Source organism: Saccostrea cucullata, unplaced genomic scaffold (genome assembly GCF_032062105.1).
Source record: "Saccostrea cucullata isolate Sc308-1 unplaced genomic scaffold, CSIRO_AGI_Scuc_v1 ctg6742, whole genome shotgun sequence".
NCBI lineage: Eukaryota > Metazoa > Mollusca > Bivalvia > Ostreida > Ostreidae > Saccostrea > Saccostrea cuccullata.
Genome location: NW_026927613.1, coordinates 1 through 23,964, shown reverse-complemented (window position 1 = coordinate 23,964; position 23,964 = coordinate 1). Strand labels below are relative to the sequence as shown.

At 33.5% G+C, this 23,964-nt stretch overlaps 1 protein-coding gene across 1 annotated transcript; it reads left to right on the top strand.

The window, feature by feature from the left end:
• The first annotated feature begins 5,680 nt into the window (after positions 1-5,680).
• On the top strand, positions 5,681-19,885 carry LOC134274980 (zinc finger protein 260-like). The gene is made up of 3 exons (XM_062757226.1): positions 5,681-5,779; positions 7,715-7,782; positions 15,420-19,885. The coding sequence occupies exons 1-3, from the start codon at positions 5,704-5,706 to the stop codon at positions 17,310-17,312; spliced, it is 2,037 nt and encodes a 678-aa protein (XP_062613210.1). The 5' UTR covers positions 5,681-5,703; the 3' UTR covers positions 17,313-19,885.
• The last annotated feature ends 4,079 nt before the right edge of the window (positions 19,886-23,964 follow it).

The window sequence follows — 23,964 nt, the reverse complement described above, 5'->3', positions numbered from 1 at the left end:
AATTGAATAAATTTTATATTCAAATTGATATTTATATGAATTTTCAAAAAAAAAAAAAAAAAACAAGACAAAAAACAGGCGCAGATCCAGGACATTTTTTTCCAAAAGGTCACCCTGGTACGGTATTGGCCAAAAAATGCCGGATGTCAGACCTGCTCCGTTCAAAACATTTTAAAAAGCTTAGAATTTTTAGAATCAAATGATATATAATTTATATACCTGACTTAAATTTATGCATTTGAAAAATAACGCTGAATACAGAACCTTTTATAGCAGAACGTCGAGATTTTATGAAGAATTTTGACGCAACGTCATACATTTAACGTGTACAATAAGCGTAATCTGAAAATTTCAACTTATTCACTAAGACACAGTTTTCATTATATATTGAAGAAATTAAAGTTGTTGATTCAGTAATACTTTTCTCGTGGATATTTACTCTCATTTTATTGCAGGTCTCAATAGAAATAGTATCAGTTATTTCTGTTAAATCAATTGAGAAAAATCAACTAATGAAAATTATGTACACATGTACTGAGGGAAAAATTCGAGTGTCCGGGGCTGTCCTTAGTGACAAAAAAGTTCAATTCTCAAAAATATGGTACATGTTTTGTAAGTAATGTACACAAACAGTTGAAAAAAAAACTCGAATGGCAAGAAAGTTAATATTTACATCTATTAGAACAATAGTATGGAAGACTATTTATGATTATTTAATGTACGTATATACAGGAGAATTCCTCCTTCTAATTGTCAATTTTGCTAAAAAACAAAAATTTTAAAGATATTAAAACATATTAAGAAGAATGCGAGAAAATCTTGATTTTAAAAAAGTATCAGCCTAGTAAACTTTTAATCATATTATGGGTACATGAAAACTGATTGTTTTCTGTGATATATTCATTTATACCCTGCTTGGTAACAGAGGAACACTTGAAAATTAAATTTTATTTTTATTTTTCGCAAAAATTCCTTGCTTGGTAAAGAATGTAGCATTAAAAAATAGATCACAGCTTCCTTGTATCTTCATTTTTCTGACAATTGAACGTGTTGTATATATGTATGATTCTCACAATAAGCGAAAAGAATCTGGAGGGCTAATGTACAATACAATACAGACGAGTATTTCCTGTATTTAGAGAATATACTATACACATGTACATGTTATATATGTATTGTTTAGTAGTCCCTATCCCCAAAATTTTCTTAATGTTAAGGCATTGATGTAATATATAGTGAGCAAAAAAAAAAAAACACCAACTATCTGCAATCCCCTTTCCCGGGAATCACACGCCTTTCATAAATTCCATGGCCCATGTCCCCCCCCCCCCCCCCCCCCCCCCCCCCCTCCATAAATAGGTATTTCCCTTGAGAGTGTTAAAACTTTTTATTATAGAAAAAAATTGAGTTGCGAGCTTTATGTAATTCCTTTGTATGTCCCAATTCACACCATGCCGTTTTCTCTCGTGCAAAATGCATAATGCTATGAAGTGGTGGCATTTATATTACATAAGACATGTACTAATATTTGGTAAAGATAGTTGACTAAAAAGTAGATACAACTTTTCTACATACATGAACTTCGTGATCACAAATTAAGGAATGTGATTGTGCATGCTATTGGACATTACAGATATACCTGGATTTAGGTTTTGAAATACCCATATCTGTGTACATCAATTCAAAACACTTATTTTATTGCTGAAGATTTGCAAAGAGGATCTGCTTTCCTTCGTAACAAAGATTCGGTAAAAATTTTTGTAAAGTTTTGTAAAACTTGTTTTGTTTCATCTGTATGACTCTCTACTAATCCGATAAATAAAGGGAGGGGAGCCTTTAGCTTGATCAGATAAGTAAAAAGCTGCTGGATGTCGCTGACCATTGTAAAATTTTCAGAATTCCATTAGCATGGGTACAAGGGTGTTGCTAAAACGCGGATCGAAACGGAAAATATGATTGCACCCAGATTAAATCCCTTAAACGGTATATCTTATGCATATTTTATCCCTCATTATTAAATACAAGTTGATTTAGTTATGTCCTGTCTCTTATTTACGAAAATCGCCGACATAGCAGTGACGTTCTGCAAGTATTTTGCTTTTGAGAGGGGTAGGGGTAAAATATAATAAACTTACCCTGAAAGATCCAAGCGGTTTGATTTGGAAGGGGGATTAATCAAGTTCAAACTTATCTTCTCTCAGTACGTTTTTTATTACATAACTTACAACTTTAGGCTGCCCGAAGTTTGTATACTGTGCACGGAGCTCGAGGTCTCGGAGAAATTGGCACTCGGAAAAGTCAACATATTTTAAAGTGTTCGTTTACTTTTAGCAAAACTATACACTACATATATACATATAACGAAGTCGCTGGGACCTATGAAATCACTTCGCTATATCCGTAATTCGTTATAACCGTATAAGAAATGCATTAAATTTATATAGCTGGGGATCAAAAATGAGCTATATCCGTAAATTCGCTATATCCGTGTATAGTTTTACTGTAGAAATAGACAACATGTGAACCTCTGAGAGTATGTAAAGTGACAAGTTTACTTAAAACTATTGTGAAACAATAAGCCTACATGATTACAAATATTGACCGTATTATAATGAGTAAATACTCATTTCTTCGAAGATTTTATTTGTTTAATTTTTTCCCTTCCTCCCTCGTAGGTTTTGAAGTTTATAGGTAACATCAAACGTACAATTACTTCCAGTCAGCCTTAATCACATTAACAAAAAGTATGTGTAGGGCAGGGGGGGGGGGGGGGGGGTCAATAACAATTATTGAGCTAAAACTTATACAGTGTTTGAAAAAAGTGATGGCAAAATTTTGATATCTAAATGATCCATGGTGAGGAAACTGAAATCTAAAAAAAAAAATTTGAAGATTATGATTAGAGGCAACCATAACAGGATAACTTTGGTACACACCTGGAATGAGCAATGATGTAAAAATCTTATACTAAGGTCGCTTCAATTAAAGAAAAAAAATTATATGCTTTTATTTAATTTGCAAGAATTTTCTTTAATGTTTAAGCTATTTATATTTGAATTTCTTGATACGCATATAATGCCACTGCAAAGCTGTCGGATTTAGGGAGGGGGGGGGGTTGTGTCCAAAATATACATTAGATTTAATAAATCAATTTTTGGTGTGGTTGTGGGCCCCTGCCCCGATTCAAAACTGCCCTCCTTTCTACAAGATTCCTGGATTCTTCACTACATACATGTACATGTCTGCATCAGCTGAATGTCAAACATGCCCGGGGTATGTCTTTAAAGATACATGTACATGTATTCACACACCAATAGCATTTTTCCTTCCGCTTTTTTCAAAACCATATTTCTTTTTATGAACGCGCTTAAAAAAATAACCGATTTTTTATCATATATATCAAGAATATTGTTTTTTTTTTTTATTCAGAATGAAGTATATCTGCTTGACACTAATTTTCCGTTCCGTTTTCCATTCCATGTTTTAGCAAGACCCCCCTTCCCGATCTACCACTACATGCTTCAAAATATATAAATTTGTGTAAACATGTAGTCTATAACTTTGGATGATGCTGTATGAAATATCCCCCCCCCCCCCCCAAATTACATGTAATAAAATAAACATACTATTTTGGACTGATAATGTGCATACTACATGTATCTATAAAGTATTCGGCAACTTTTTTACGTGTATTGTTTTGTTGAACTCCTATCAGCTATACTGCAGATTTATTATTATCATGAATATTATATTTATTTTTCACAATAAAAGGCTTTAAAACATATTTTATGTTGGGCCATGCTTTTAATGTAATGTGATTTAACAGATTAAAGGGTTATCGTATTCGATGCATATACATTTTATTGTATTTTTTATGGTTGTCATATTATTGTTAGCAGGTCACACTATGACTATAGTAAGACTTTACACATGTACATTGATGAAGACACGTAGAAAATATAAATATACTGAGGTATTTCTGATTTATTTTTTAATTAATATTTTAATAAATAAAAAAAAATATTGTCTACTTCTGAGGTCTAGGATATTTTAGTACTGTTGTTCAATACTATATGTACAACCAACGGACACTATAGTCTATACACTTGTGCAGATGATGTACAAACAGCTTTTAATGTATTTACAATGGCATCTTTAGGTACCATTTATTCTTTGTTTTCAAAATATTGTATTCATATTCATAGGTATCTGTGTGTACAATATCCAGTGATGGCAGGTTGAAAATATATTTTGTATCAATTATGCCATTAATATGATATCAGGAAAATTGTGTCGGCAAAATATCTTTTTCCGAATGTAAACTTTCAAAATTCATATTGATCACAGATGCTAACCAACACTATTCTCTAATAGTGTAACTGCGATATTACCAGATGATCACTTATATGCGGAGTATAAAAGTGGTTGTTGCATGTGAAAGGGACTAATTTCAGCAAAGATTACCTACATTTTTCAATATAATTTAACAAAATTTACAAAATTCCATGTTTATCGCAATTAGTGATATATTAAAAATAGTATATTACATGTAGAAAAAGATAATGGTCATTTAAAGCATAACAAAAAAATTGTACAGAAGATTAAAATATCGCATTTTTGGCGGCAAAAATGCGATATTACTTTGTTCTTCTAAATGACCATTTTTTTGTCTCATGTTATACTATATTCAATATATATGCCATTGCTAAAGTACATTGTTTATTTTTTACATTTTGTCTTAATTTTTGAAATAGGTAGGTGAATATTTTCGCTTTAAACGCGCCATGGAATGGTCGTGTAAAATCGTTAAATTATATTTAAAGTGATAATCTTTGCTGAAATTAGACCCTTTCACAGCAACAACCACTTTTATGATAGCATAAATCTGTTCATCTTTACATATCGCAGTTACACTTTGGTTGTCTTTGAGATCAATATATTTGCAACCTGCAAAGTATTTGTCACACAGTTGCCAACTGTAATAGAAATTCTACAAGAATTTTCCTGATATCGATATTAATGAACATTAACTGAGCATATTAAAAAAATTGCATATTTTTACCACTTTTATTCAACTTTTCTTTTAAAATGATGACCACATTTATTTAATTTATTTACTTGTCTTAATATCTGTTTATTAACTAAAGTTTCATTTATATATTTATAAAATTTTTAATTTGTTTTAAATCTCCATGTTGTTTTTATTATTTCACAGAAATTAAAAAAGGGGGATGGAGCGTTCATATTTAACGTCGGGATCGATATTCTGCATTGTTTACATATATAAGGCAACAATGCTTCACGGATCGAGCACATTTGACTGATTTACCAGGTAATACATGAATATTAGAAAGTAGCAAAGCATTAATTAAAAAGGATTTTATTTCAATGAAGTACTATGTTTGATAGCTGAGATAAGCTGAATATTTTTAAACTCGCATATTCTTATATCTAGTTCTGCAAGATACACAGGAAGGTATAATGACCTGATACATGTAGTATAATACCCTGATTGACCTGATTACATATATATAGTAAAATAAAAAGCATTTTAAATGCACTTATTGAAAAACTATGAATATTTATAATTATCATTTTCTATTTGAATCATAAAGAACATGTACCCCTGGAAAGAATGTGAATACTGAGTTATTCCTTTATTCTTTTACAGAACTTAGAGAGCAATAATTGAATAATCAGACCATGTCAGAATTTGATGTGGAGACAGCTATACCCAGCACCAGAGATCCGGGATCTGACCAGGGAGAAGACTCTAATGGTATATATACATATAGATACATATAAATACAAACATTCTAATTGTAAATAATATATACATATTGCATTTAGTTGAGTGTAACATTGTACATTTTTATCCCAAGAATACCATTGTCAACCGAGGTGTTGATATTGGGTCTTCATGGGGTGACAATTTTCAATGTTACACTCAACAAAAGGCAGTATTTATTATATAATTTTGAGTGCTTTATGTAAAAATACATTTTACAGTGAACCTTGCACATATAAATTCTGTATAGTCAACATTTTTTAGAATATCACCCGTCGTCAAGCAATGTTGACTGTTGCTACACTGGAGGACATGGCTCCATTTATATTCATAAGAAGGCTCAAGTTAGCTTCAAATCTCTCTGTCGCCCGCGTGTTGCAGTGGTAAAAGCGTCTGCTTTAGAGTCACGAAGCAAGGGATCAATCCTTATGTCATGGGTGGGACGTGGAATCCGGTTTTTTAGATGTGACCATATAAACCGAGGCCCCGTGTGGCAGTAGGTGCTGGCAGGATAAAGATCCCTCCCTGCTAAATGGCGCTGAGTGCGGAGTATAGGACAAAATTTGCAGCTCTCCACCGGCAAGTGGTGACGTCTCCATCTTTTAAAATTGTGCTCTCAAGAACCACTGGGCCAGGAAAGATTAAACTCATGGGGAAGCTTCCTCAGGAAGTGTAGATTCAAGTTTGTTCAAAATATGACCCTGGGGATAGGACCATGATGGGCCAGGGGGTCAAAGTTTAGCATAGGAATACATAGGGATAATCTTTAAAATTATTTTTGTGAAGAACAGCAAAACCATAATTGGACATAGTAATATGGAAGTATTCTTGTGTGGTGTAGATTTAAGTTTCTTCAAACCCCCGGGGGTAGGTTGGAGCCAAGATGGGGTCAAAGTTTAACATTTTTTAACATAGGAATAAAATCTTTAAAATTCTTCCTCTCAATAACAGCAAAGCCATGATTGGTCATAGTAATATGGAAGCATCCTTGTGTGGTGTATATTCAAGTTTCTTAAAACCCAGGGGGGCAGGGTGAGACAAAAATCGGGTATCAAAGTTAAACTCATCATGATTCATTTGAAAAATCTTTAAAAATCCCCTTCTCATGAACAGCAAATCTGTGACTGTAATTTATATGGAAGCATCCTGGGTAGTGAAAATTCCAAATCATAACCAATAATGAAAGTAGAAGAGCCATACAAGTGGATCATATAGAGTTTTACATAGGAAGATAAAGGCTATATCAGTAAAAATTTTCCTCTTATGAACAGCAAAGCTATTATGTATCATATTTATTTAAAAGTATCGGTAAGAAGTATATATATATATATATATATATAGATGTAAGTTTGTTCAAATACCTCCCCCTCCTCTATTGAACCTACCAGTTCTTTTTCTATTAAAATTTTTTAACTGATTTATGCTTTTAGTTTTACATAGCCAGATGCTCAGGTGAGCAATGTGGGCCCTTGACCTTTTGTTTAATAAATGTTTCTCAACATCAGATTCAACCAATTTACAGGAAGTGGAAGTATATGCAGCACTGTTAAGGTTTCCTATAAAGAAATAAATGGAATATACACATGCAAAAAATGTCAACCCCATGTCTTCATCTGGTGTTATCAAAAGACAGAAAGAACTTCTCTTGGGGTTTTTAGGGGTCATAAAGTAGGGGGGGGGGGGGCTGTGCTGCCCCACTCCTGATTGTTAAAAGTAGGTGTTAATTTTCCCAAATTTTATGAAAGAAAATTTCTAAAAGAGAATTCTCAAGTCTCTTTTGTGAGTTTCAGTAAATATATGATATATTTTTCTGAGTGGCCTAAATCACTCTTTTATTCATCTGCACTTCCTCTGTCATACATGCATACATGTAATGTAATAATAAGAAATTGTAAGATTTCTTCACATAACTTGGTATGATTGTAGAAGAGAAGTTGACCTTTGACATTTCTGACCCTGAGGGAGAAGGTCATCAACACAAAGTAAAAGTGAAGGTAAGTCAATGTCCTGTAGTAATAACAGTAAAGGTAAGTCAAAATTTTACTGACAATGTTCTGTAGTAATTACAGTAATCAGGCCACCTTTAAAAATTGTTTGGTTGAATGCTCTTTTTCAACCTAATTGCTAAAAACTGCTTGACCCAAAACTTGTTTTAACTTCCAAAAGGCAGTAATTTTTTATGTATTCAGAAAAATTCAAATTTTAAAACGAAACATTGAAATTGAATTTTCTGAGAACAAAAGTCACCTTTTTACCAACTGACTTTTTTCATCCTGAGCCACCTGATGGCAAACTTACATTACTATAAACAGGTTATGACCACTAGATTTTGTGACGTCAGGATAAATCTGCATGTGAATTAGCTATCTGTTTACTTTACCCACTGATGAATGAGTCACAATGCATTGTGGGCTACTACAAGTACTCATCTTCGTTGAAAATAAAAGCCAACATGAATTGTCCCTTGGAAACTTCATTTCAATTCTTTTTAGCTCACCTGAGCCAAAGGCTCAAGTAAGATTTTCTGATCAATATTTTTCTGTCGTCTGTCGTTGTTGTTGTAGTTGTAATCGTCGTTGTTGTCGTAAACTTTTCACATTTTCATCTTTTTCTCAAGAACCACTGGGCAATTTCAACCAAACTTGCTACAAACTTTCGTGAGGTAAAGGGGATTCAAGTTTGTTCAAATGAAGGGCCACGCCCTTTTCCAAGGGGAGATAATCTTGAATTAGAGAAAAAAAATGGCATTTTTAAAAAATCTTCTTCTCAGAACCACTAGGCTAAGAAAGATGAAACTCATGTGTGCAAAGGGGAGATAATCTTGAATTAGAGAAAAAAAATGGCATTTTTAAAAAATCTTCTTCTCAGAACCACTAGGCTAAGAAAGATGAAACTCATGTGCAATCATATTATATAGATTCAAGTTTGTTCAAATCATGACCCCGGGGGGTAGGTTGGGGCCAAAATGGCCGATCAAAATTTTACATAGGAATATATAGGACAAATCTTTAAAAGTCTTCTTCTCAAAAACCATTGGGCCAGGAAAGATGAAACTCATGTGGAATCATCATCAGATAGTGTAGATTCAAGTTTGTTCAAACCATAACCCTCGGGGGTAGGATTGGGCCAAAATGGCCGATCGAATTTTTACATAGTAATATATAGGAAAAATCTTTAAAAATGTTCTTCTCAAGAACCAATCGGCCAGGAAAGATGAAACTCATGTGGAATCATCATCAGGTAGTGTAGATTCAAGTTTGTTCAAACCATGACCCCCAGGGGTAGGGTGATGCCAAAATGGCCAATCAAAATTTTACATAGGAACACTACTGGACGAAAAAAGTGCTGAGAATCCCATATTTTACTGATAATGTTTGATAATTACTGATACGGTGCTGTTCTTGCTGATAATTACTGATATTTACTGTTATTATTACTGTTGTTGCTGATAATTTTAGTTGTTGCTGATAAATACTGATAATTACTGTCGTCTTTTACTGTGGAGTCTGATAAATACTTATAAATACTGTTGAGGTACTGTCGCTGCTGAGAATTGCTGATAATTACTGTTGAGGTACTGTCGATGCTGAGATTTACTGATAATTACTGTGGTCATTGTTTTTAACCTGGGAATTGGTTTAAAATAAAACAGAGGGCTATAAAAACCTTCAATTATTACTTTCTTTTACTTGAATTATCATGACAAATTTTTCATATTTCTTTAAATGTTCCGCTTGTGACAAATTACATGTCTGTATGTATGTATGCTGATCTCAATTTCTACATAACGTTTGTGAAAATTTTGACAATAATCAAATGAATTATTAATAGAATGAATATATAGAAATAGAATTTATTTAATTAAAAAAAATTAACTGCAGAAAAAAAATTGAATTTTACTTTTGCATAAGTTCTTATTGAAAAATAAACTGTAAATAAAAAGAAAATAATGCTATCTTTAAAAAGATCCATCGCCGCCTTTCCCGACTCCAAGAAAACTATGTAGTGTGATCGGTGATCTTTTTTTTCAATAATAAGAAAAAAGTTCTTAATGGATGGAAAAAAAATCGGGATAAAAAAAGTTTCCTGCAGGTTAGAAAAGTTGGATTTGTTCCGTTTTCACTAGGTCAACTGATCGAGTTTGGACAACATTTTGTTTTTGAAGGCCTTTTTTCTCGAAAACAATTATATTTATCTTGTTAAATGTTCATTTTTATGGTCTCTTTTTGTCGAAATATTTGAAAATGTGCTCGAAAATTAGAAATTTTATCCCTTTTAAAAAGTAACAAAGAGGTGAAAACAGGTTTGAATATGTTCAATCTGTGGGCACTGATTTTAATTAATAATTTATTTATTTATTCATTTATTTGAATGTTATGTAGACGTTTGTAGATCGTCCAAGAATTAAACTCCTCCACATGTACATATGTACAAGTGCACACCGTATGCATGTGCCACCGGCAAATGGGGCGAGCTGATTAAAAATTAGAGGTTAATTATCCCTAGTGCAAAGGTACATGTGTTTAGTTTGTCTCTTAAAATTTAAATACAAAATCATTTTTTATTTAATCAGTTTTGAAATCTCGTTAATTTTTTTTTGTTTGATTTTATGGAATGGGATATAAGAACTGAAGTGAGACTTAATTTAATATGTTACTATTAGTATATGATCAAATTGATCGATCTAAATTTTGCATGGTAAAAAGTTGAAAGGAAAACACCTTTAAATTGATTTCAATTGATAAGAAATCGGTGATCGACCTGTGATTTGGCTGTATTGTGTACATGTCTTCAGCCCCGGGGTAGAACGGGGTACAACTTGTATATTCCATGCAAATTGTAGTGGTCAGCGTAACAATGGGCACTAATTACCTATTGTTCTTCGTCTGCGGCTACCGGTGTTATCAATAAACAAACTACCTACACTGTACATGTACTCGCTACTTTGGAACAATCTTAAAGTTTATGGTCGCACGAAAAAAAAATTCCGTAATATTGAATTTGATGACGAATAAAATTGATAGAAAATATGTTTAGAATAGAACACTTCGGTACTATAATTAAAAAAAAGATATATACATATACATGTACATCATGTACGTTGTACAGACTTATTTTAATTATTATTTCAATTCACAAAGATCTATCTTTCTTCAGTATTTAATTTCATTTTTTAGTTATACGCATATTTCTTCAATCAATCAATCAATCAATCATTTATTTGAATCTTTTTACCATTTTACATTAGTATACATAGACCACAAAAACATATAAAATGTGGTGATTTTATACATAACAGTAGGTCTAAAAGGCATGCGTGAATAAGAAACTAAACAAAAAAATTTTGTAGGTTGCTATAAATGCGAAGTAAGGGAATATAGGCCGGGGAGTATATTTTGTTTTTCAGATAAAAGAATATCCCGGGGGAGGTGGTCAGATGTATTTTCAATTCTGAATCTTTGCTAACGATGGTTTGGGACCGGTAAATATGTAGACGAGAAATTTACTTCACTTTTTAATAAAAAAAAAAAGGTGTGCAAAATATACAATCATATAGATATAAAGAGAAAGATTGTTTAGCGAAGAACTTTTTGAAATAATATTAGCATTAATTGTTCACAATTGAGATGCAGGGAAACTCCACTTCGCTTGATCTGAGGAAAAAAAACCTTAATAAATGTTTGGATTTTGAATGTCAGAAACATGACGTTGTGTTTCGTACTCATGAATAAATGTTATAATTACTTCAGTTCTGAATTTTGTATGGTTCATTGCAATTGATTCTCTAAAATAATTTTATTCATGCATATAAAAAATTCGATAAATATAATATCATAACTTGCATGACTTTTAAAACACACAACTAAAGAACAGACCTTGCCCTATCGGCTATCACTTAATTGTAAACAGTATTTCACCCCCTCCTTTTTGTGCTACAATCAAGTAAAATCATATAAATAAGCACCAAGTCTGTACTGTTCGTTTATACAAAGGTCTCAGACAAAAATGGAATTTAAAAAAAATGATAATCTCTGCACAAAATTCTTATTTTACAAAAACGCAAGCCGTAACGATATCCCTATGGCAGAATGTACTAATAATTGACCCGATTCTAAAACGAAAGTAGAACTTTTACACGTGGTTACATGTATGTTCCAGAACAACAAGCACAAAGTTTGCATTAATGGAAAAAGTTAATTCAAGTTCTGATTTATTTTATCTTGTTTTTTAACTGACTGACCGCATATAACATGTTTAAGGAGTGGCGCATAATATTAGAAGCCATATGCCCATAGACTTAAAACTGTATACAATGAAAAAAGAATTAGGCTAAAGAAAGACGTGTATTTCATTGACTGAAAATCTCACTGCATAAGATTTATGTCATGTAGTATACAATACTTAAGCCTTAACAAATAATTTAAAAGAGAGAGAGAGAGAGAGAGAAAGAGAGAGTGAGAGAGAGAGGGAGCTAGAAAGCGACACAGTGTTAAATCGCAGGGAGAACATCGGAGAACTAGAGCGCGATGTCTACATAATATATAAAAAAAATAATTAAAGATGCTTCAATTTGATTATTTAACCCTGTCACATTCTTCTCTAAAATAACAAAGTGTACTCTTCAAGACAAGATTTTATGACAAATATTTAATACTGTCTTGTTAAATTGAGAGCTTAATTTAAAAGTAAATGGAAAGGGGGGTATGTTTTCAACTTAATGTGTTCATGCATTTTCAGTTCTCCACACGGTAAAATAAATTGATATTTACAACCATTGACTGTATTGAAGTATTGAAGATACCCATAAAAAGGTTTTGATGACAGTACACATACATGTACATGTGAGAAAAAATATGAGATGAGATTTTTTTAACCTTTATGAACAAAAATTAAACTTTTTAAAAAAGTACTTGGGAAGAATAACCACTGCAAATACAACAGAATAATTTTCCTCAGATAATGTCATCTACGTGTAAGGAGAAATTTAAAGAAAAAAAACATAAACATTTATGAAAGCTTATGTTAACATTATGGTCTAAAAATAATTATAATGAAATTGATAGCTGTAAACTGAAAACAAATTAATAAACGTGACTTTTTTTATTTAGAATAATTTTGTAATTGACTGTAATGAATTTGATAAAATACTTAAAAAAAAAAACAATCATTTCTCAGGCTATTTTCATCCATTCCCAGGTTAAAAACAATGACTACAGTAATTATCAGTAAATCTCAGCATCGACAGTACCTCAACAGTAATTATCAGCAATTCTCAGCAGCGACAGTACCTCAACAGTATTTATCAGTATTTATCAGACTCCACAGTAAAAGACAACAGTAATTATCAGTATTTATCAACAACAACTAAAATTATCAGCAACAACAGTAATAATAACAGTAAATATCAGTAATTATCAGCAAGAACAGCACCGTATCAGTAATTATCAAACATTATCAGTACAATATGGGATTCTCAGCACTTTTTTCGTCCAGTAGTGGAATATATAGGAAAAATCTTTAAAAATCTTCTTCTCAAGAAACAGTGGGCCAGGAAAGATGAAATTGATGTGGAATCATCCTCAGGTAATATAGATTCAAGTTTGTTCAAATAATGAACGCCGGGGTAGGGTGGGGCCATATTGGCCGATCAAATTTTTTCGTCGGAATATATAGGAAAAATCTTTAAAAATCTTGTTCTCAAGAACCTTTAGGCCAGGAAAGATGAAACTGATGTGGAATCATCCTCCAGTAGTCGCCGATCAAATTTTTACATAGTAATATATATGAAAAATCTTTAAAAATCTTCTTAAGAACCATTGGGCCAGGAAAGATGAAACTCATGTGGAATCATCCTCAGGTAGCTAGTGTAGATTCAAATTTGTTCAAACCATGACCCCCAAGGGTTGGGTGGGGCCAAAATGGCTGATCAAAATTTTACATAGGAATTTATAGGAAAAATCTTTAAAAATCTTCTTCTCAAGAACCAGTGGGACAGGAAAGATGAAACTCATGTGGAATCATCCTCAGGTAGTGTAGATTCAAGTTTGTTCAAATCATGACCCCCGGGGCTAGGGTGGGGCCAAAATGGGCGACCCAAGTTTTACATAGAAATATATAGGAAAAATCTTTAAAAATCTTCTTCTCAAGAACCACTGGGCCAGGAAAGATGAAACTCATGTGGAATCATTCTCAGGTAGTGTAGATTCAAGTTTGTTCAAATCATGACCCCCAGGGTTAGGATGAGGCCAAAATGGCTGACCAAAGTTTTACATAGGGATTTATAGGGAAACCTTTTAAAATCGTCTTTTCAAGTACTTCAAAGTTATGATTAGTGATATTAATATGGAATCATCTTCAGGTAGTGTAGATTCTAGTTTGTTCAAATCATGAACCCCGGGGGGGGGGGGTTAAAATTCAAGCCCCCCCCCCCTGTAAACTTTCATTTCTGATCTGATATGTGCTTTTTCCAAGCCAATGTGCTCAAGTGAGCGCTGTGGCCCCTGGACCTCTTGTTTTCTAGAACTATACAAATGCAGACATCTAAAACATCATAGTTGGGATCAGATGACATGGAGGAGTGAGCATCCTCTGCTGACCGGTCACACCCGCCCTGTGCTCTTTGTCATGATTGTTAAATAACTAAAATATCCTTCTTCAATTCAATCTGTAAATAATTCACTAACAATTAGTATGAAAAACGTCAGTCAGCATTTGACTGAATGAGAAGTTGTATATGCTGACAAGGTCATTGTATTGACCAAAGAACTTACAAAATGGTGACTTTAAACGATACTGCCGATATTCTTGTTTCATCAACTTGTTTGTCAATAATTTACCTCGTTTTAGAGCATGCTCTTGCATTTCGAATCAACTTAGACATATAAATGCCATATGCAGCTGATGAAGGTATATTGCTGCATGAGTAAGGAAAGTTGATGATAGAAAAGTTAAAAACATCACGTTTATCATAAAGATTGGTTGTTAGATTACTATTAATATATGTACCTTTATTAAGTAAATTATCCAGGTATGAAAGTATCTAGGAATCTTGTGTTGTAGTTGCGTAATACTACTGATTGGTTGGAAGTCTTGCAAAAAATGAGAGCACGTGTTGGTCTTGCTCCATAGAGATTTTTTTTCTTTCTGAGGATACATCATTTTCTTGACACTTTGCTTAAAATTTTGACGAGATATTTAAATGAAATTTTACCTAACATCGAACTAAAATATTAAAAGCATTAATCATGAATAACAAAATTGTTTATCCTATGCTTTTATTCTTTAAAACTTTAAAAAATGTTAGGTGAACACTGAAGTTTGGTTCAGTGTATAAAAAAAGTCTTTAATAATTTTTTCAAGAACAATTGGGACGGAAAAGCGAAAACTTAAGCGGAAACATCCTGTCAGAGGTAGTGTTGATTCTTAACTGTTCAAATCACGACCCCGGGGGCACATGTACCGTCAGAAAGGGTTGGCCAACAACAAGTATTACAAAAAGTGGTCATCTGGTAAAAAAAACAAGCATGACCATAGTTACTCAGGTAAACGATGTGGCACCTGGGCCTCTTGATATCGTCTAGATAAATACCTTGAAATAACATTATAACTGATTTGTTCATCTCATTTACAGAAAGAAGAGGCAGATTTTGCATCCAGACCAGAAAGTCATCTTGTAAATTTAAACTGTAGTGTAAATGAAAATGAATTAGGGAATTTCGAACAATCCATAAATGCATGTGAAAGTAAAAGGCCCAATGAATGTAACATCTGTAGGAAAACGTTTAATCATCCACATGAGTTACGGAGACACATGAGTATACATTCAGGTGATAAACCTTATAGATGTAATGTGTGTGAAAAGGCATTCAAACTGACAAGAGACTTACAGAGACACATGAGGACACATACCAGTGAAAAACCTTATAACTGTGATGTGTGTGGAAAGTCTTTCAAACTGTCACATCACTTACAGGATCACATGAAAATACACACAGGTGATGAACCTTATAAATGTGATGTGTGTGAAAAGGCATTCAAACGGAAAATTGACTTTCATAGACACATGAGAACACATACCGGTGAAAAACCCTATAAATGTGATGTGTGTGGGAAGGCATTCAGACAGTCACAACACTTACAGGCTCACATGAGGACACATACAGGTGATAAACCTTATAGATGTGATGTGTGTGGGAAGGCCTTCAACGAGTCACAGAACTTAAAGAGTCACATGAGGACACATACAGGTGATAAACCTTATAAATGTGATGTGTGTGGGAAGGCATTCAGCCAGGCACAAAATTTTAAGAGTCACAGGACAACACATACAGGTGATAAACCTTATAAATGTGATGTGTGTGGGAAGTCTTTCAGCCAGTCACAAAATTTACTGATTCACATGAGGACACATACAGGTGAAAAACCATATAGATGTGATGTGTGTGGGAAGGCATTCAGCCAGTCAAAATATTTAAAGAGTCACATGAGGACACATACAGGTGAAAAACCTTATAAATGTGATGTGTGTGGGAAGGCATTCAGCCATTCACAAAACTTACCGATTCACATGAGGACACATACTGGAGAAAAACCTTATAAATGTGATGTGTGTGGGAAGGCTTTCAACCAGTCACAAAATTTTAAGAGTCACATGAGGACACATACAGGTGATAAACCTTATAAATGTGATGTGTGTGGGAAGGCATTCAAACTGTCACATCACGTACAAGGTCACATGAGAATACATACTGGTGATAAACCTTATAAATGTGATGTGTGTGGGAAGACATTCAGCCATTCACAAAATTTTAAGAGTCACATGAGGAAACATACAGGTGATAAACCTTATAAATGTGATGTGTGTGGGAAGGCTTTCAACCAGAAACAGAACTTAAAGAGACACCTGAGGACACATACAGGTGAAAAACCGTATAAATGTGATGTGTGTGGGAAGGAATTTGCACTGTCACATCACCTACAGGACCACATGAAGACACATACAGGTAATAAATCTTATAAATGTGGTGTGTGTGAGAAAGCATTCAACAGATTAAATGACTTACTGGATCACATGAGAATACACACAGGTGATGAACCTTATAAATGTGATGTGTGTGAAAAGGCATTCAAACGAAGAATTGTCTTTCATAGACACATGAGGACACATATCGGTGAAAAACCTTATAAATGTGATGTGTGTGGGAAGGCTTTCAGCCAGTCACAATATTTTAAGAGCCACATGAGGACACATACAGGTGATAAACCTTATAAATGTGATGTGTGTGGGAAGGCATTCAAACTGTCACATCACTTACAGGGTCACATGAGAATACATACTGGTGATAATCCTTATAAATGTGATGTGTGTGGGAAGACATTCAGACAGTCACAACACTTAAAGGATCACATGAGGACACATACAGGTGATAAACCTTATATTTGTGATGTGTGTGGGAAGGCATTCAACATCTCTCAAAACTTAAAGAGGCACATGAGGACACATACAGGTGAAAAAACCTTATAAATGTGGTGTATGTGGGAAGGTTTTCAACATCTCTCAAAACTTAAAGAGGCACATGAGGACACATACAGGTGAAAAAACCTTATAAATGTGGTGTATGTGGGAAGGTTTTCTGCCAGTCACAACACTTACAGAGTCACATTAGGACACATGATAATCCTCATATTTGTGATATAGATGATAATCCTTATGTATGTGATGTTTATGAAAAGGCATTCAATTGTTCTAAAAAACTTCAAAAGACATTGTAGGATACATAGTGGTGACAAAGCTTAGATCACTCTGTAGATATGTGGTTTGTGTAAGAAAGCGTTCTATGAAAAAATGGATTTAAATAAACACATGAGGACACATACACATGATACAGATGAGAACTATATAATGTGATGTATGTGAAAAGGCATTCAAACAATTAGGTAACTTAGATTTGTATATGAGAACACATATGATTTATAAACTTGATGAATATTGTGGGGGGGGGGAAGGTCGACGGATCCAGTAATGCACAGGTTCAGGAATAGATACATTCAGGTTACCTTAGGAATGGGATATATGAGTGGGAAAACATTCTCTGAATAAGAGATAAGAAACGCATGACTGGTCGACAGGGGATGCTCATTCCTCCATGGTACCTGGTCCTTCTTCTAAAGTGTTGTAGGTCCATGTTTCCTGTGCTCGTATTTTGTATTATTAGCTCACTTGAGCCTTTGGCTCAAGGGAGCCTTTCTGATCACATTTTTTTCGGCGTCCGTCTGTCTGTTTGTCTGTTTGTCTGTAAACTTTATCACATTTTCAACTTCTCGAGAACCGCAGGGCCGATTTCAACCAAACTTGCCATAACGGATCCTTGGGTGAAGGATTCAAGTTTTTCTCAAATGATGGGCCACGCCCACATTCAAGGGGAGATAATTGGGAACTAATGAAAATTTGGTGGTATGCTTTAAAAATCTTCTTCTCAAGAACCACTATGCCAGGAAAGATGAAACTTATGGGGAAAGATCCTCAGGAAGTGTAGATTCAAGTTTGTTCAAATCATGACCCCCAGGAAATATATAGGGATTTTTAAAAATCTTATTCTTAAGAATTGCAAAGCCATAATTGATCATATTCATATGGAAGCATTCTCAGTATTTTTGTTGAAACTTCTTTAAAAATCATCTTCTTAAGAATAGCAACTACTCCTCCTACAGTTTTGGTCTGATTTCAATATCACATGGCACACAAGTAGACTACCATAAGATACATAAAATAGTGAATCGGTTTTTGATTTAGATGAAAGTCGTTGCCATGGTTACTAAGAATAGAATTTTCTGTGAAATTCCTTTAAAACGCTACTCTTTCTACAGTTTTAGTCTCATTTCAGTATCACTTGGCACACAAGTAGATTACACTATGATGCATTAAATTGTGCATCGGTTTTGTATTTAAATGAGTGGTGTTGCAATGGTTACTAAAATTAGAATTTTCTGAGAAATTCCTTTAAAACGCTACTCCTCCTACGGTTTTAGTCTGATTTAAATATTACTTGGCACACAAGTAGACAACACTAAGATACCTAAAATAGTGCATCGGTTTTTGATTTCGATTAACGGTGTTGCCATGGGTACTAAATATAGAATTTTCTGTGAAATTTCTTTAAAACGCTACTCCTTCTACAGTTTTAGTCTCATTTCAATATCACTTGGCACACAAGTAGACTACACTTAATATACATGAAATAGTGCATCGGTGTTTGATTTCGATTAGCGGTGTTGCAATGGTAACTAAAAATAGAATTTTTCTGAGAAATTCCTTTAAAACGTTACTCCTTCTACAGTTTTGGTCTGATTTCAATATCTCTTGGCACACAAGTAAACTACACTAATTTACATATAACAGTGCATCGGTTTTTGATTTCAATGAACGGTGTTGCCATGGTTACTAAAAGTAGAATTTTCTGAGAAATTCCTTTAAAACGCTACTCCTTCTACAGTTTTGGTCTCATTTCAATATAACATCACACAAGTAGACTACACTTGGATACATAATTCTGTGCATCAGTTTTTGATCAGTACAAACCAGTAGAGCTACAGAGGTTTTCCTAGCCACAGTGCTCAGGTGAGCGATGTGGCCTAGGAGCCCTTGTTTTATTGAATTTTGTTCTTCAATACTGTTTGCTATGTACATATGTTTTATCATGAGGTGAAAAACAATAAAAATATAATGTGTTAGTGACCACATATAAACTGTAGGCCTTTCAACTTCTTTTTCAAGTTGCACATACATGTGTGGTAAAGACATTTCAGAGAAAGATTTATGGGTACATAAAGTTATAAAAAGATAACTTATGCATGCCTTTAAATTAAATAATTGACTTGAACGATGTTGTGTTTTAAGGACAGGTAACTCGAGATGTCTTGAGTGTGAAAATGACTGACTTATACCCCAAGCATACGACGCGATTTGCATACCTCAGCAAATTTTACACATAAGAAAATTTACTCACGTGTGCAATTTAAGTCGTATGAACTAATTTACTATATGCAACTTCTGCACATTTGAGTAAATTTACACCTGGTCTGGACTAGGGGTAAATTAACTTTGCAAACCTTTTGTAGCAAATTATTAATTCATGTGTGTAAATGTATGTGTTTTGTTTTGTTCGTTGCATAAATCTTAATTCTAAGTGTTGTTTCGGTTGTGTATGCATTGGCGCATAAAATATCAGTTGGTAAACATGTTGGCTAGAAGGGAGACAAACAAACAAGAAGTCATATCCTTCAGAGAAAAAATTTCGAATTTGCAAAAACGAAGGCATCTTGCGCCCTTTATGGCAAACTTATGTTTATGTTTCTAAAGATATAGTTGTGGTCGCAAACAAGTGTCCTGGAGGATCAATAGGTAATGTCCTCACTATGCTAGTTGTCTCCTTTGGAATGCTCCAGAGCTATGATAGGAACATACATTCCATCAATTGCTCAGGCCCCATTACCGTTTAGCTCTTGATGACTTTCTTAGAACTACCTTTCTCTGTTTTTAATTCAGACAAGCTACTCACATATAAGCTAATATGACAGGAATTTCAATAAACTCATTTAGATAGCAATGTATTGAATGATGATCTACATATTGATGGGTTTACCAACATTATTCATAAAGATAGAAACTCTTTTGGGAGCGATGTCTTCACATGAAATACACGATATTATAAAACAATAATGATCTCACTAATAGAATCCATGAACCAAGAGAGTCACGAATACCACGCAAACACTTATTGACCCGATTCTCACAACACATAACGTTGAGGCAAATCAGTCAGATGTTCTAAATATAGACTCCTTTTTAAGTGATAACAAAGCGACCTATATATCAATTTTTCAACATATAAACTCGATCGTGCATATAAACGTAAAATGTGACAGTATTAAAATGCTAATATTGAAAAATTTAACAATTGAATTGAATCATATGATTAGGACAGACTAGTTTGCAAATCCGAAAATATAGACACAGCCACTGAGCTTTTTACCTCACAATATTTGTCATATGTTCATGAATGCAAACCTGAAAAAAACTATAATTATTAGACCCAAAGATAAACCTTGGATTGATTCACTATCAGAATACGTAATAGACTATGTAATTAGGCGTTAAAAACCGATAAAGATTCAGACTGGGCTAATTTTCGGAAAATAAGAAAGTGGATAATATGAAAAAAAAAATGCAATATCTAATTACTATGATAATATGGATATTCAAATTAATGATGCGAATAAAATTGACAACAAATTGTACTGGAAACTAATGAAAGACGCTTTTGGGGTCAAACTTTCATCAGACATCCACCTATTCACATTTCTGATAATAGAAATAGTTCAACTGCATTTACTGATCTTGAAAAAGTTGAGGCACTAAATAAATACTTCTCCTCTATATCGAATATTGAAGGCATTGGAAACAACCTACCCGACAAATACTTATTGTGTAACTATATGCTAAGTGAAATCGTCATTCAAAAGCAGGGAATAATTGATGTAATACCAATACTTTCAGTAAATTAAGCTATCGGGCCAGATTGCTTTAGTCACAAAATGTTGAAATCAACAATTCGGACTATTTCAGAACCGCTTTGTGTGTTATTTAATAAATCTCTGAAGGAAAACTCTTTTCCCGATTCCTGGAAATCAGCTTATGTTCTCCCTCTTTTTGATCTATCGAAGGCTTTCGATAGAGTCTGGCATAAGGGTCTTCTTTTTAAACTGCAAACTTACGGAATGGTATAAATGTTATTATAACAGTTATTTAAACAGTTGGATCAAAAAGTATTGTATAAAAATATCTTATCTTATCGTCTAATGCAGGGGTACCTTTCTACCCTACTTTTTAGCTCACCTTGACGAAGTCGAGATGAGCTTATGCTATACCCCCGGTGTCGGCGTCCCGGTTTAAGTTTTTGGAGCAGGTCTATTCCCAAGTAACTATAAGCCCTACCTGGACCAAACTTGCATGATTGATGCATCTAGGGATGGACACTACCAGACTTGCTTCGGATGCTGGATGTGACTTACATTTTCCAGATGAGTGACCAGGTTAAAGTTTTTGGAGCAGGTCCATTCCCAAGTAACTGTAAGCCCTTCCTGGACCAAACTTACATTTATGATGCATCTAGGGATGGACACTACCAGACTTGCTTCGGATGCTGGATGTGACCAACATTTTCCAGATGTGTGACCAGGGTAAAGTTTTTGGAGTAGTTTCATTCCCAAGTATCTATCAGCCCTATCCGTACCAAACTTGCATGGGTGATGCCTCTAAGGACGGATAATCGAAACTTGCATCGGATTGGATCTGACCAACAATTTTCAAACGAGTGACGAGGTTAAAGTTTTTCGAAGAGGTCAATCGCCAATGAGTTTTAAGACCTATTTAAACAGAACTTGCTTGAATATTGTTGTCAGAATAAATACTTACTGTTAAAGAAAAATATGATGTTAGATTTGCATTACCTAAACTGATAACATTCGTCGAGGTGAGCTTCGTAATCTTTGAATACCTATGTTTATATATATATATATATATACCTGTGGTTTTTTAAATGATAAATTAACCAAGCTATAAACATGTAAAAATTTTGTATAGTTTTGTAATTTCCATTAAAATGTGCATTTTTTTCAAGAATGATACATTAAACAAGTCAAAACTGTCTGTCTTTTTCGATTAAAAATAATTGAATTTATAACATTTCATATGCCAGTTAACTAACATTATAAAATATTCATTGTCTGTTTTTTGACCTTTATTATAACTTTTCAATTATCGCTTTGTTCAATATGCATTGTATAAAACTTTAAATAAAAAAATGAAAAGGAAATGTCTTGGAAATTAAAACCAAAAGAACTTACTTTATGTTAGGTTTTTCTGTTGCTTAGAATCCAAATATCAAATCCTTACAGAACCTACCAAAATTACTAAACTATCGGTCTTTCTGTTGATTACAAAAAAAAAAAATGCGCAGCTTTTAAAAACAATACCAATGCGCTGAGGCATAATATTTGTTACAGAAAGAAGAACAGCTTAATTAAAAATATGTTCAAACAAAAACATGTACCGATTTCAAATGTATTTCGTGACGCCGAATTAAGCTTTATTCACCGTTAAATACAAAAACATCTGAAGACCTTATGAAGAATCCGAAATGTAGACACGAAGCTTTTAAATATCTTTCACTCAAAGAATGATTCCTTTTAAAGACGTAATAGGCACAACCTCTATAGTAAATTTAAAACAAGAATATACTCACACCCCTCAAAGCCGCCTTTGTATTATTCTTATGGGAAACGTAGTCTGGTCCGATTTATAGAAAAAAAAATACTTCTAACGGCAAATAATTATTATTTGGTCAAGCATAGTTTTTTAACCTATTTCGAGTATGCTGAATCCGAAAAAATATGCTGGCCCTCATGAAAATAGCATTAAAGAGGTCAAAATGGCGATTCAAAATGGCAGACTTGAAAATTGTTCTACGGCGTACCCACATTTTTACTAGTTAAAAATGCTTCACATCAATTAAAAAGCTTTCCAAATCGAATTGAAGGCGAAAATAATAAAAACGAATAAAAATTATGTAATAACTTACCACATGATATTGAACAATAGAAATTGACGCCATCTTCATCTGTGTTAGAAGGAATAATGGGAATAATCATCATTCATGAGTTATTGAAACATAAACCCGACGAGCTTGGTTTACCTACCTTTAAAGGGGAAATGGCTGCAAATCGTGCGCTTTTTCATTAAATTTACCCAATATATCATTCAGAAATAAAAAAAAATAAATAAAAAATAGTTAACATTTTAGTCTGCATTCAGACGAATTTAAATAATTAAGTACAAATGCTACATTTTGTGTAATGGGGTGCAGAAAGGAAAAAGAAAATCCACCAATCATACGTTATCGCGGCAAATTGTCAAACAAAATATCTTTCCCATTCCAATACAATTTGTTCTTCTAATAGCAATAATCTTTACTTGTCATAAATGCATTTTTATGCTGAGTTTACACTGAATTTTTAAATCTTTGAAAGCCATAAATATACGAGAAATGATAGCATGTATCAACAAACCTGTAGGATAGAACCTTCGCGAGCCCCACGTGAAAATCGCTGAGATCCTG